The sequence below is a fragment of the Felis catus genome, chromosome B3, assembly GCF_018350175.1.
Source record: "Felis catus isolate Fca126 chromosome B3, F.catus_Fca126_mat1.0, whole genome shotgun sequence".
In the NCBI taxonomy this organism is placed as follows: domain Eukaryota; kingdom Metazoa; phylum Chordata; class Mammalia; order Carnivora; family Felidae; genus Felis; species Felis catus.
In genome coordinates, this window is record NC_058373.1 from 118,940,469 (window position 1) to 118,955,407 (window position 14,939).

General features: G+C 46.3%; 2 protein-coding genes across 7 annotated transcripts in view; one reads left to right on the forward strand and one right to left on the reverse strand.

Moving 5' to 3' along the window:
• Nucleotides 1-1,612, forward strand: part of ZNF410 (zinc finger protein 410) — a 49,476-nt gene extending 47,864 nt beyond the window's left edge. For all 6 annotated transcript variants that reach the window (XM_003987814.5, XM_003987815.5, XM_019833280.2 and 3 more), the window contains one exon: nt 807-1,612. In XM_003987814.5, coding sequence (XP_003987863.1) covers nt 807-845 — 39 coding nt within the window. In that variant the 3' untranslated portion in view covers nt 846-1,612. The remainder of the gene's footprint in view (nt 1-806) is intronic.
• A 410-nt stretch (nt 1,613-2,022) lies between these two features.
• FAM161B (FAM161 centrosomal protein B) lies at nt 2,023-14,930 on the reverse strand. The gene is made up of 9 exons (XM_006932979.4): nt 14,713-14,930; nt 12,261-12,583; nt 10,669-11,219; nt 8,737-9,083; nt 8,302-8,429; nt 6,222-6,386; nt 5,917-6,016; nt 3,873-4,015; nt 2,023-3,108 (listed from the first exon to the last, which is right to left on the reverse strand). Exons 1-9 carry the CDS (start codon nt 14,764-14,766, stop codon nt 2,970-2,972), a joined length of 1,950 nt encoding a protein of 649 aa, XP_006933041.1. The 5' UTR covers nt 14,767-14,930; the 3' UTR covers nt 2,023-2,969.
• Between the last annotated feature and the right edge of the window lie 9 nt (nt 14,931-14,939).

A 14,939-nucleotide genomic window follows, 5' to 3' on the forward strand; every position in this document is an offset into this window, starting at 1 on the left:
GTTTTTACATTTTTCTTTAAATTTTGTTTAAATTTCTTTAAATTCCATATTATTAAATTCTACTGTATAAATTACCTTTACCCAAATTGAGATCACCAAGTAAATCTATCCCCAGCTCAAGAATTTGTCTGGTTATATTTTTCTAAGCCATTTTTATTCTGAATTTCACTGTGTTATTCCCATCTCATTTTCATAACAAAATGGAACTCCGTTTCATCAATTGTACAGAACAACACTTTCAACAGAAAGCCTTGAGTGTAGGGTAGAAAGTCTGTTTTGGCTGCCACCCTCTTGGAGTCTCAGGCTTTCTCCCTTCATCATAGGGAAGGCATTCTTTTGGACCCTGGGAATCCCTGGATTCCTTACGAGTGGGAACTCATATAGAACTCACTGGGGTAGCCTCCCATTCCTCTTACTTCTGCTTGAGCTTTCAGCCTGTACTTGGACTAACGCTGCCTGACAGGAGATTTGGGGTTCCACCATTTCCGATATATCTGTTAAGTTCGGCATGCCTCCATCACTGACTAGTGAGTACATGACTACGCAAACAATAGTTTGGCTTAGGGACTCGGGATACCTTATTGTCATAGTGAAAATGCCAGCATCATGGGCCAAAATGCTGTCCCAAGGCCAGGATATGAAAGAGATCTATCAGTCTACGTATGTCTCTTGCTTTGGAACTAGATACCCTTGACTTACCCCTGTAGTGCATTCCCCACTCCCACTTAAACCTTTTCCTTAGTATGAATTATTTTTCCTATTATTCAGTGGTAGCCTATTCCAGATTTGGTTTTAATCTTTTACAGTTACTAAACCAAGGAGATTTAACTGAAAGACGGACATGAGCATGGGTGTCAACTCCTGGAAGAGCAGCCCTGTCTGATCCCAGAGTGCACACAGTGGGAACAGGATGCTTATGGCTCACGATCTGCCAGAACCAAAATGAATCTGTGAAAGACAGGACCCCGCTTTGGCTTCTGTTCATCTTTCCTGACATAGAAGATGAATGTAGGAGAGCTTCTCTTCAAACTACATCTGATCCAGACAAGGAAGAAAGCAGTGAATGTGGGCTGGGTAACTGTACCTACCTCTCTTCCCACTATAAAATTTTGGGATGGACTTCTCCCAAAAGTGAATTTGATTATGTGTTGGCTGAAATTTCTTCAGTATGACTGTTGAGAAGGGGTTTTCCTTTGAAGAATTTTCATCCCAGACTCAGCTGTCTTTTCACATGGATAAACTAAGCCCTGCCACCAACCATAAAACTTCACCAAGAAGCTGAGCTTTCAAGATGCCTTGTTGCTTTGGAGAAGGGAGTGATGTCAATTCTGATGTGGCATACTCCCTTTAGCAACCTGAGTAAGAGACTCTCTGCCACTGGGCTGCAAAAAAATAAATTACTTGAATCCCTACTTGGCCCAGGCTGAGGTACTATCTTGTCACATCCACCTCTACTGGGCCACTTTGCTTTCTTTGTTTATGGAATATACGATAGCATGTTAAAAGGGTTTTTTGGTTTTTTTTTTGTTTGTTTGTTTGTTTTTAAAGTTAACTATCACATGATTCAGAGCTTCGGTTGTTTTCCCTTTAAATAAACAAGACAGCCCAGTAAGTTCTTTGGCTCCTTGTTTTGGACAAAATTTGTTTTCTCAGAGAGGAGATTAAGAAAATAGTTCCGTCTTTCCCTTTAAGACAGGGCACCGATTTACCCTTTGGATTCCATACAGGTAAAACTGAGCCCAGGAGTCTTGGGGAACATGACATAAGCATCTTCATCTCTAGCAAACCTAGATAGTAGTTATTGTAGTATCGCTCCATCTTCACCAGAAAGGACCATGTCTGAGTCTGGAAAAATGGCAATAATATACTTTTGAATTTTCCAGAATGTTAAAACATGAGAAATTGGGGGCTTCTGGTAAGAATAGGCACTATTGCTATCATCCACAGCTACTGATAGAGAATAATTATCACTGGTGAGAAGAAAAGTATTTCAAAGACCGCTTACTAGTAGAAAATCATGGCTGTCAGAGAATTTTCACATTTATTGAAAATGAACCTCAGGCTTACACACATACCATGCACACAGTGGCATATTTTAAGCAGATAACAGGAAAAATTAACTGCCGTTTTAAATTCAGTAGTTATAGTTAAGTTGTTAATGACATGCATAATCACCCTTTGTTATGTAGATTGAATTCGTGTCAATATCTTGTATTCTTAAAATGCCAATTTTTATTTTCTGTAGCCCTTACTTTTATACTAGAGCAGTGGTTCTTAACTGGGAACATTTTTGCCTGCCCACTGCCCCACATATGGCAATATCTAGGGACATTTTTGTCATAACTGGAGAGGGCATTACTGGCATCCAGTGAGTAGAAGCCAGGGATGCTGCTAACGTCCTACAATGTACAGGACAGCTCCTTCTCCCAACACCCAACACCGACACACTCATCTGGCCCTAAATCAATAGTACTGAGGCTAAGAAACCATGTACTAGAAGTTGCAGACTTGTCTTCCTGCAAGTGTTTTTGTTTTCCCAATATTTCTAAGTAATGTTTTAATTGGTTGCCAACAGGAAATTCCTGGCTTCTGTTTGAAAACTCAGTTGCTGATCTGGCAATTCTGGGCCTGGGTTCTAGCTATTAATAGTGTACCTTATACCCAGCCCATGTGATCCATTTGTTTCCTAACTGGCCCCTGTAGGCATTTGGGTGTGTGCTCCTTTTTTAAGTAGGAAGCCCAAGAAGCAAGAATGCTTAACTCCGCTCTGAATCCTCCACCCTGAGGCTTTTCACTTTGATCTGCTTAAACCATTCCCTGTTTGTTACCTGCTACTTTTTTTCTTGCTACTTTTCTTATCCTCATTCTCCAAGAGTAGCCATTGGCTCAAAAGCCAAGTTTTGCCTGCCTTGACTCAACCCCAAGTTAGTTACTTAATATTGAAAAGCAGTAATTTTAAGTGTTACTGATTAAGCAAGTGATTTGAAATTATCTAGCAATTCATGAGACAGCTCCTCCAGTTCTTTTTTGGGGCTTGTAGGCTGTTGTAGAGATTCTTCTAAATCCTGCTGTGGATTTCTGGTGCCGAGTTTTGTAGTTTCATGGGTGCTACAGAATAAATTAAAGCATTATGAAATAAAATGTTTGTAATTAAAGCATTATGTAAGGCTTAAGGATGGTTTCAACATTTTCATTATTTTATATGGGGTGTAAAGGGAAATTTAAATTTCTAGGGGGAGAACTGGGATAGGAATTAGGGGAGGAGCCATTAGGATTTAAGAAACAAAGTTGAGAATAATGGCAATAACTATGCTTTTCTTCTCCCTTTTGATACCAGTGGAGGGGTGGTGCTAATGAGTTACTTTTTAAAGAGTGCTAGATTTCAACAAGCCACGGTGATCATGCTGGGGGGGAAGAGACAGGCTTTGCTTGTTTAGGATATTATACCTTTTATTATACCTTTTATTATGCATCTTTAAAGGTTTTTACTTTCAATTACCCAAACAAAATAAAAAGTGTTAGAAAAGCAGTTTTATCATTTTATAGTAAGTAAAAATATATATGTTTGTCCCTCAAAAGTGAAGTAAAAATATTCTTGACTGATGGCCCTAGAACTAGAATTGGAAAAATGATCTGTTTCAAATCGAAGGAACCTAAACCTAACATACAATGGTTATATTTTATTAACAATAACAACTGCACTTATTCTCCCAATTGAAATATATTATCTGGAGATCTCTGGGTTAGTATTCTATAAATACAGGATTGTGATCTCAAAATATGTGTGGCTGTTCTAAAGGTCCCTCCCAGTGGCATTACTAGGGATCGTAATCTGAGAGCCACAGCGTGACGGGAGCACGTGAGATCATTACCTGGGACATTCAGGGACTTCTGACTGCTCCTTCCATTGTACAGCCCTGGTGCCCTCACCCTTGTTCCTCACAAAGTCTTCATCCAGCCCAGCCTGCTTCAGGGTGTCTCGATACCGTTGTTCTGCTTCTTTCCTAGCAAGGTCCTGAGGAATGGAAACAAATCTGCTGTAGCTGTCTTGTGAATTACAAGGTAATTCTAAATCACTTGCTTAATCCACATGCCTAAAATTGTCCCCTAACCCAATCCCCATTAGTGCTGGGCACAGATTTACATGAAAATTACTTAGAGCCTGTGTCCAAGCCTTAAAGTGCACTGGAACTACCTGAAGGTCTTGTTATAACGTAGATTCTCATTTGGTAGGTCTTAGATAAGGTTCGAAACTCTGTGTCTAACACTCCCAGGAGATGCCAACTGTGAATTTGGGAGCCACACCTTTGAGAAGCAAGGATTTAGATTTTTGGACCACCAAGTAAGGCTCAGATGAAAAAAATGGACTAAAAATGTTTTAAGATTTAAAAGCAACCACGAGCACCTGGGTAGCTCAGTCACTTAAGCGTCTGACTCTTGATTTTAGCTCCGGTCATGATCTCACAATATGTGAGCTCAAGCCCTGTGTAGGGCTCTCTGCCGGCAGTGCAAAGCCTGCTTGGAATTCTCTTTCTCTCCACCTCTCTCTGCCCCTCCCCCGTGCTTTCTCAAAATAAACTTAAAAAAATAAATAAATAAATAAAAGCAATCAAGCCATCATCAGGAACACTAATATATAACAAGTAGAAAATAAGCTGCACTAGTAACACTCTTAACAGGATAGACGGTCTGTATGTGGACCAGAAAAAGGTTATTTCTTTGTTTGTTTTAATTTAAATGTTTAGTAGCAAAATCATATAGAGCACTTTGTATTTTTCCTAGAGTGGTGAAAGATCTGTTGAGATCTGAGAGAGAGCTTTGCTGGAAAGAATTAACATAAAGAGGAAAGATCATTATGAGAGATTTTGAACAATGCAAGTTGCTAAGTAAATCCAGTCCAGACAGTCCAGCATGTGTGCAAGTGTGTGTGTGGTATGTATGGGGGTGGGGAGGGGTGGACTCAGGAAATGCCTAGATAACACACTGGCTGTAAGAGGGAGATAATGTCCAGCAGTTGGAACCAGGTGACTAGGGAACCCCAACTTTTGTCTGAAACTAGAGAGAAGAGGGATCGACAGCCTGATACAGCCCAAAACTTCCAGGAATAGTGGCCTTTCTAAGGCTGTTCAGATAGCTCCAGAGCTCCCTTAAGGAGGAGATCTCAACTGGATCCAACTTCCCTAAAAGTCTAGAGAACATCTTAAAATGATTCTTCCATCCTGAAAGCCACTTAATCTGAAAAGGGCTTGCTGGGGTGCTTGTGAGCATCCCAACCTCTGGGGACCTATAAATGTGCCACAGCTCTAGAGGCTGGGGATGCCCAGGGCACCAGCACTGCAGGGGAAGGGATGATGTTAGTAAATTAAAGATATTCTCACTAACACAGCCAGACTGTTACTGTGTATGTGGCATCTAGCCCTCAAGTCTAGTGAAAGCTAGACTGTAGCGAACACTCCCAGAAGTGAAACACTTCACAGATGCCTCTGGAGTCTAGTCTTGGGTGAAATCAGTCCAAGCAACATTCACCATTGCACCACTTCTTTGGGCGGAAATTGGTAACAGGCTCAATTTTGAATCTTTCTGATCCTCAAGGAAATGTTTAATACCCAGATATTAAACTTTTCCATCATTTCTTTTTTTAAAATGTTTATTTTTGAGAGAGAGAGAAAGATAGAGCATAAGTGATGGAGGGGCAGAGAGAGAGGGAGACACAGAATCCAAAGCAGGCTCCACTCCAGGCTGTGAGCTGTCAGCACCCAGCCTGACATGGGGCTCAAACTCAAGAACCATGAGATCATGCCCTGAGCTGAACTCAGAGGCTTAACTGACTGAGCCACCCAGGTGCCCCTCTGTTCCATCATTCCTAAAAGCACTTTCATCCAAGACTGAGAGAGAAGAATGATGGCTTAGTTTTACCTTGGTAACTTGTTCAAAGAGATAGGGCCTTGTTTGTATTCTCTTCTTCATTTCTTCCAATTCTTTCTTATACTCTTTTGCTCTTTTACGGTCATTGTTCCTGGAATTAACAAGATTTTTAGAATGAATTCTTTTTCCAACCCTTCATTCCAATTAAGCAGAGTAATTCCCAAAGACATTGTAAATTCCTAACTGCCTAGCAAAACTAAATCCTTGACTGTGTGCGATTATAGGAGCCTACTTTCAAGGGCAATGATCTGTTGGATCCCAAGACAGATACCCTTTGGCACATGGAGGACACTGACCGATTCTCTTTCAGCTTTGCTTTGAACACTTCCTCCAGGCTTTTATGAGGATCCATGGCTTTTGCACGCAAGGTCACAGATTTAGACATCGCTTGACACTTCTTTTTGTGCATCTCCAGCCACTGAGTACTCTCATCTGTTTTGTCCTTTTTTTCAAGTGAACTTCTGAAGAAAGGAGGCAAAAAACACACAAGATGACCAACTTGAGTATATTAAAAGCACTCTTAGTAACCTCTGGAAAGTAAAATGGTGTTTTCTATGAGTGGGGTAATGTACCACACTGGCGCTTCAGAAAGAACAGGATTCTGAGATTGGCAAATGAAGCCTTCCCAGCACTATGGACACGGTGATTTTCTGCCCCAGGGGAAGTTCGATAATTGAACTGAAATACAATATCCTTACACTAAGGCTTCTGGCCTGTCTGGAAACAATACTAATAGTTGCCATTTGCTGAGCTACTCTACTCTGAACCAAGAGCAGAAAAGAATCAAGTGCTTTATATCAATTATCTTTTGTAATCTCTAGAACTGCCCCATGAGGTAAGAACTGTAAGCCCCTCTTTTTATAGGTGAGGAGAGCGAGCCTCGGAGAGGATAAGCCACTCACTCAAAGCTACCCAGCATGCTAGTGGAAAAGCCAGGATTAGAACCAGTATGTCTGACTCCCAAGCCTTTGCCCCTGACCACTACACTGTAAACAGTGGGCTAGAAGGTGCCTGGTTTCGTGGTCCTTTGGGACCACAGAGAACTGGAAATAGGCCTCTTTCCATGCACAGTTTGGGGTTAACTTATAGCAAGCACTTAGTCTGTGTAAGTATCATTTGACAAGGTACTATAGAGGGAAAACAACTGGGCGCCTGGGTGGCTCAGTCTCACGTTCCAGCCCCGCGTCAGGCTCTCTGCTGTTAGTACAGATCTCGCTTTGGATCCTCTGTCTCCTTTCTCTCTGCTCCTCCCCCACTCATGCTTTCTCTCAAAAATAAACATTTAAAAAAAAAAAGAAAAAAAACCCACCAAGATTCTTGCTTGAAGGGATGAAAGTTTAGTCTGCTATTATATCAAACTCCCCACTGCTGGGAAGCAAATATGGATATCCCCTCAGGGGGCCAGCCTCTGGCCCATAAGGCCTACCTTATTGGGACCTCAGGACACCAATGCATTTAGCCTTGATTTAGTAGCTCTGACTATGACATTTGAGGAAGAAGGGAGTATCTCTTGGATTCTAAATATATTTCTATTATCCCTGTTGTGGAGCCTAAAGAGCCAAGTTGGTTAGCCCCACAGGAAAGCACTAAGATGCTCGTCCTCTCCCAGCGCTAAACTGCTTGTTACACCACAACCTTTTGTGCTGACCTCAGCTCAGAGGTCTAGTGGAGGAACTCTTGCTGGGGCACTGGCTCGTCGAGAACACCACCATGACAGAGGCCAGTTGAAGAATGAAAAAGTAAGGAGGCTCCTGCTTCCCAACCGACTCTGCTAGTTCGGTTGAACTAGCAGAATCTCAGAGAATCTCAAATCTGTGCAGTGGATGCCTTTTCTTTGTGACAGGGTCAGCCACCTGCCAACAGGTTTCTCTGAATTCCTATTCCTAATGGCTTCCTCTCTCATCTGTGGGTCTTCACTTATGTTGTTCTCTCTGGAACTTTCTTTCTTTCCAGCCTTTGGCTAATTCCTCATTCTTCAGACATCTATTAAAGAGAACCCTGCCCCAGGCTGCCCAGAGCCTCCCAGATCCCCTGTATTTCCCTGTCATTGCACTACTCACAAAGTAGTAGTTCTTTGATTTTCTATATTTCATACTAACTATTAAACTATGGGCTCCATAAGGTATCTCCAGCCTTAACATTGTGACTGGCACAGAGTAAGTCCCCCATGAATGATGGCCAGATGTTCTCCATCACTACATGTGGAGAGTTACCTGTATTCCTGTCCTGATCAGAGAACTCCCTTCTACCCATTTAGGTCTCTGTAGTAACAGGAGGGAGGCCCAGCAGCAGGATGGTTTCTAGCATTTGGGCCAGAATCCGAGCACTGACCACTGAACTTGGTCCTGGGCCAAGATCTCGAGCCTGACCACTCACCTGACTGCAGACTCCCTCCTCCTGGTGGCATCTGTGATGTGCACAGGGAGGGTGTTGGCAGAGAGAGAAGCAAGGCCACTCAGAGAACGACTCCTTGGCAGGGGTGTGGCTGGTGACTGTGGAGAGTCCTAGAAGAAACGAAGGCTGGTATTGGTGGGACAGCAACGCGTGATTAGTTTCTATTGTAAGGAGGATTCAGTTTCAGTGAAGGACTAGTCAGATCAGGAATCTTTTTTTTTTTCCCTGGGATTAAGGAAAGAGTAATGAGTTCCCAAGTTTATTACCAGGCCAAGAGTTGGATATCAATCCAACAGCTGAGCCAGTGTTTTTAAAAAAACAAAAATGTCATGAGAAGTGCCGTATGTTGAGACCCGGCCCATTCCTGTATTTTGGGTCTCAGGCCAGGACCCTCCCGTAACTGCCCAGGGCTCTCACCCTCCTCTCTCCAGAGGTGGTGGTGTCACAGGGCCGCTGAGCGCGACGCAGGCTGCCAGTTCTCAGCAAGAAGGGCTTGTTGTGAGTCACCTCTCTGGTGTCCCTTCTCTTGGCAGCTCTTCTCTGGAAGGCCTTGTAAAGGCCCTCGTAGTCAGGGACGGCAGGATTCACACGAGGCTGGAATCCAAAGTCAGTCTGCAGAAACCCAAGCTTTTCCTTCTGGGTTCGGGCAGCTGTTCGAGGCTGGGGGTCAGCCCGGCTGCTGGAGGAGATGATAGGGGAGGAGGCCATCTGGAGCATGTCTAGGGCTCGCATCTGGATGCGAATTTTCCTGAAGAGCTCCGCTTCTGTGGAGAAAAGGTCAGGGTGGTGATGGGTGACAGGGGACCCCGCCTCATACCTAAAGGTTTGGAGAAGGTTCCCTCTAAAGCTCCAGTGCAGTATTGTGCTGGAGCCGATTGCCAGCTTTGCAGGATTTGTGAACCAGTTGACATCATATGGGAAGCTCCACCTTGGCCCAGAATAGGTGTATTTTTACCAGGGAAAGTGGCAAACACTACAAATCAGCTTGCTGCTTCTTTTCTGGAGAGAGCTCATTCCTAAATGTTGACCAGGACACCCTGCCATGTGCCAGCAGGCTGCAGAGGCAGCCACCATTTACGTTTACTGAGCGCTCTCTGCGGTTCCTCTTTCAGAGGCCAAGCCAGAGGGGTGAGCCGGTCTCCTTGGCTCAAGGAAGGCCCCCGCCATCCACCCAGAGGCCCAGGTTATTGCCCAAATCATTCCTGCCTGCCTTCTCTCATCAGTCCCCCGTCCTGCAGTCTCCTCCTCTTTAACCATGTTCCGGTCTGGCCTCTCTTTACCATCCCTGCTGCTAATTTCAGTCTCTCCGCTGAACTGGTGACATAGTGTCCTACAGATCAGCATCCCTCCGGTCCTGTCCCTCCCCCTTAATCATCTCCACAGCATCAGAGTGATCTTTCCAAGCTGCAGATCTGATCCTGAGCCACCCTGTTTGAAACCCTTCAGTTGGCTCCCCAGTGCCCTTGGGATAAAGTCCAAGTTTCCTCCCCCTCCCCCAGGTCTGGCCCATGCCCGCCTCTCCCTCCCTGCTCCCTCTTCTCTACCCTCCATCCTCCTCCCATCCCTTGAATGTGTTCAGCCTCCTCTTACCTCCACGCTGCTCTCTCTGATGCACTCTTCCTCCGTCTTCCCTGAATTAAACACACTGCTCATCCTTCAGGGTCAGCCTCAGTGCTCACTTTCCCTGGGGACCTTCCCTATCTGTCCCCACCGCCTCACCATGTCCTAAGTTAGGTCCCTCTGTTATGTGCTCTATATGACCCTGGAGGCTCCCACCTCTAATCCTTGCAAATGACTCATCACATTTGTAATTTTTTGCCTGCTATCTGTCTTCCTTCCTCCCTTGTCCACAAACTCCATGTCTGTTTATTGAACACAGAGGAGTGCCTGGGGCTTGACACATTACTAAATGAGTAAAGCCTGAGTCCTTTCATCGAACCACATTTCTTGAAATGTGCAGGTCACCAGGATCGGGGAGGGGGGGAGCAGGCGGTAGGAGCTTCCCTCAGGGGCAGCTGGTGGTAGCACCGGCCCAAGCTGGTCCCCGGATGCCTCCCTGGTTCTCTGTTCTTGTACCTGTGCTGCTGCAGACGCCTTCACACCCACTCTCTGAGAGAGAGGTCATCAGGGCAAATTTGGAGAAGGCTGCATGACCTCTCACTCTCCACTCCTTACAGGGCTCCCCCATGATACAGACGGACCCAACCGGCATGGAGCGTGGCCTTGAGGCCGGTCCGCCCGAACAATGAACTTATCCCCAAGCCAGGCTGACCCCCCGAGCCTAAGTCTCCACGGCACGTCTTGGTACTCCCCAGGTAGGAGGCAGCAGGGTGGGAACGATGTCTTTACCTTGGAGTTTGTCCCCGAGGGCTGGCTCCAGAATGGACTTGGGGATCCTTCTGGTGGCATTCTGCTTGGGGACGTTGGCCTTAGCTGTGGCAGCCAACTCCCTCTGTTTAGCAGCTTCTTTTCTCTGCTCCTCCTTCACGAGGAAGCTGAAGGGCTTCAGGGAGGAGAGGAGCCGTTCCTTCCTCTTCTGGATCCCTGCCTGCCTGCGGGCCTCATTGCGCTCCACGATCTCCTGGTAGAGGGGCAGGTAGACGTGTGCTGGCACAGGCTGTGCCCGGAACTGCCGCTGGCACTCGGCCTCCTCCTGGGCCTGCCTCTGGGCCTGCGTCCTCTCCTGCTCAAAGGAAGCAGGTGAGGCCAGCCACTGCGCCTTCTTCCGGGCCTCACGCAGTGTCATGCGGAACGGCCGCGGGACCGTGATGGTTGATGCCCAGGAGCTGATGCTTCTGTGCTGGGAGGGAGGCCTGGAGCCTGAAGGTGGCTGGGGCTGAACCTTGGGAGTGTCGGAGGGAAGGCTGCTCAGGGAGCTGCAGCACCGTGGGGAGCTGCACCTGGGGGGAGAAAGCAGCTGTGCGGAGGCCAGGCCAGGCTGGAGGCCCTTTCCTCCTCCTGCTCCTTCCCACACCTCCCTCCCAGAAGGCGGCAGCTAGATCCTGAGCCTAGCACAGCCCCGCAGGCGTCTGGGCCTGTGCCTCGCTCCTTCCCTCAGGCCATCCAGCAGCCCTAGTTGGAAGTCTTTCCTCAGAATTGATTCAAGATTTGCCACTTTGCATTCTAATATTTTCCTTTAAAGATTTAATTTTTTAATGTTTAAAAAAATGTTTATGTATTTTGAGAGAGAGAAGAGTGTGTGAGTGGGGGAGGGGCACAGAGAGAGGGTGAGAGAGAATCCCAAGCAGGCTCCGCACTGTCAGCCCAGAGCCTGACTCCGGGTTCAGTCTCACGAACCGTGAGATCACGACCTGAGCCGAAATCAAGAGCTGAATGTTTAACCGACTGAGCCACCCAGGTGCCCCTTAAAGATTTTCTTTTTAAGTAATCTCTACACCCAATGTGGGGCTCGAACTCACAACCCTAAGATCAAGAGTCTCACGTTCCACCGGTTGCCCTGCATTCCATTATCTTCATATGGGAGAGAGAACAGTGCAATGGTGCAGAGCAAGGCTTTGGAGTCAGACCCAGGTTCAAATCTTGCTTCAAACAATTACCAGCTGTGTGACCTTTGGCAGGGTTTGCTTGGAACCTCAATTTCCTCATCTGGAGAATGGCAAAAATAATAGCTACTTACAGGGTTAGTGGGAGGAGAAAATAAGATACAGTGTAGGCGCATATAACAGGGCTGGGCCAGGGTAAACGTACCTTGTTGCCATTCTCAGGGAGGTAGTGACAAAGGCATCCCTTTAATCAATTCGAGTGCTTCCAATGACTAAGGGTTATCCAAAGTGATTTAAGACTGCTGGGTAGGAATCAGAACGTGTTTGGCTCCGAAGGCCTGATTCTGAGCTGGAGCCTCGCTAAGGGACAACTTTACTGAGGAAGAGGATGAGGCCCAGAGTCATGAAGCAGCTGTTGAACTGCAGGGCCTTCCTTACCTCGGAGACGCCGGGTACGGGGCCTCGGGCTTCCCCCTGCCTTTGTCTTGGAAGAAACTCTCCAGGTCCTCATCGTCTTCAGAGAAGTCCTCGCCACTGTCTGGGTTGTTCTGATAAAGGGATTCCAACAGGCACCACCTGCCTTTCGGCTTTAGTACCTGCAGGGTCTCATAAAAGCTCCCAGTGGAGTCCGAAGAATTAGAAACCGTCTCCTCCTCCGGGCTGAGGAAGTCATCGAGTGTGCCAGCCCTGGGCAAAACCAGCCCGTCCCCAGACAGCTCTTCTTCCGTCTCTGTGTCTGGGGAGGATTTGGGGGGAAATATCTAAAACGAAACAGAAAAGACTGTGGGTCAACTATAATTTCAAATTTTCTCAAAGCCTAACTGTTAATTTCACTTTGAATAGGTCTCTGTATATTAGCGACTGGGAAGGAACGAAGAAGAATCAGTTGTATTCCTTGCTTTAAAGACATTTCACAAATTGGTATGTGGGTATATGCTTGGTTGAAGGGCAGGAAAGGGAAGCAGACGGCTAACGTTGGTTCCCTACTTCATGTGCGGTGAGCATTTGCAGAGTACTTACTCTGTATCATGCATTCTGCCCCTGGCACTCCAGGAATCCTACCCGTGACCTTGGCCACACTCTGGGCCTTGCCCTATTTGGGTTTCACCTACTTTTTTCCAGTCTTCTTTTTCCTGCTTCCTTTGTCTACACCTCTGTTTTCCTATACCTAATATCCCACCTGTTACTAGGAATGAGTAATCAACAGGACAGACAATGTGGTCTAGCTGAAAGAACAATGTCGTAGAAAGTGGAAACCCAACTGGGTTTAAGTACTCCATTCACTTAGAAAATAGTTTTTGGGTGTCTTATGTGCACGGAGCATTAGGCTGAGAACGAGTCAAGCACATGAAGCTTACATTCTAATGAGAGGGAGAGAGACAAGTATATAATAAATTCAATAAAAGCCATAAATTGTGACATTACACAGTGATGAAGTGGCTTTAGGAAGCTTTTCTGTTGATAAAATCCCATCACAAATGCCACTAGGAATGTATCTATAGTCAGAGTTAGGCTTATTAATTTATTGGAAAAATTACACCAGGAAAAATTACAGGGAACTTGTGTGGGGGTGGGGGGAAGAGTGGGGACTTTCAGTAAGAGGGTGGGGGAGGGGCTTTTTCTAGGGTTGGCTTCTCTTGAATGATTCTGAGGAAGAGAGTGGATCCCTCTGGATCCATTCTGGATGGATGCTGTCATGAAGAGGGCACACTTTGGTAAGTGGGTGACAGCAATTTTTATTGAAAAGGTAACTAGAACAAGGTGGAGCTGGGTAATTGGTAGTTAAGCATCATCATTTAGAAGGGGGTGTTGGTCTCTTTGTAGGCACACTGTGGCCCTTTGAGAAACACTGTTTTCTGCTAATCTGGCTGCTGGCCTCATTACAGTCTGAACTGGACTTTCTCAGTCCTGGGCTGATCTTTACTTTCTCGCTGTGGAGGAGTTTTGGACTGACATCTGATTGATGAGAGGGAGCCAGCCTTGCTAAGATCTGGGGTAAGAGGGTTCTGAGTTCTAAGGAACAGCAAATGCAAAAGCAGGGACCTGAGGCAGGAACAAACTTGACTCTTGGAGAGTTAGAAAGAGGGCCAGTGTGATTGGAGGACAGTGGTATTCTCGAGATACCCTTAGAGAGGCTGGTGTGGGGCCAGGATTGGACTGTATACAATGACTAGTTGCGTCTAGGAAATCAGTGAGGCGTAGGCTGCTGCAGGCCTCCAGGTGATATTGGTGATGGTTTTCCTGGGTTCTCCAAGGTCCAGCTCTAATAGTGAAAAGAACACTAGATTCTGAGTCAAAGGTGTGTATGTGCTCCAGCCCTTGCTCTGCTACTGAGGAGCATGTGATCTTAGGGAAAAATTTTTAAAACGACTTTATTGAGACACCGTACAGTTCACACAACTCACTTACTGAAAGAGTACAACTCAGTTTTAGTACAGAGTTGTGCAACCGTCACAATTTTAGAGCATTTTAATCACCCGCCCCCAAAGAAAGCCCATACCATTTAGCAGTCATTCCCTATTTTCCCTAGTCCTTTCGACCCTTCCTTCCCAGCCTGCCCTAAGCAACCACCAATCTACTTTCTGTATGGATTCTTCTGTGCCTCAGTTTTCTTTTCTACCAAATGGAGACAACAATAGTACTATTAGTCTTAGGGTAGTTGACAGGATAAGCGAAAATCGAGGGCCACTGCTGTGGGTCTATGAAGGGCCTAACATAACGCTCAACCCGTTAGAGAGTCCCTTGCGGGTCCCCAAACGCTGCCGATTTTAATCCCACACCTCTCCGCGACACGCCCCTGACTCTGTCTCCAAGGCAATGACAGTTTCCTCTCTTTAGAGACTCCTTTCCGGGCGCAGACCGAATTCCTCTCCTTCTCTTTCTCTCTCACCTGCCGGCTCCACTGAGCGCCGCCGGAGGCTCCCGCAGGCCTCCCGACGGTCATCTTCTCTGCGGGGCAGAAAAAGAAGCGGCGGTGACAGCGGCGTGCGACGCTTTGGCTGCGGTGGCTGCACTAGCTACGCGATCAGATCTCTGATTGGCTCCCAGGTGGATGCCTGAACCAGTCCCCCTTCCCAGGGAGCCTCTAATTCTTCCCGCCCAAGTTGGCAAGGATCC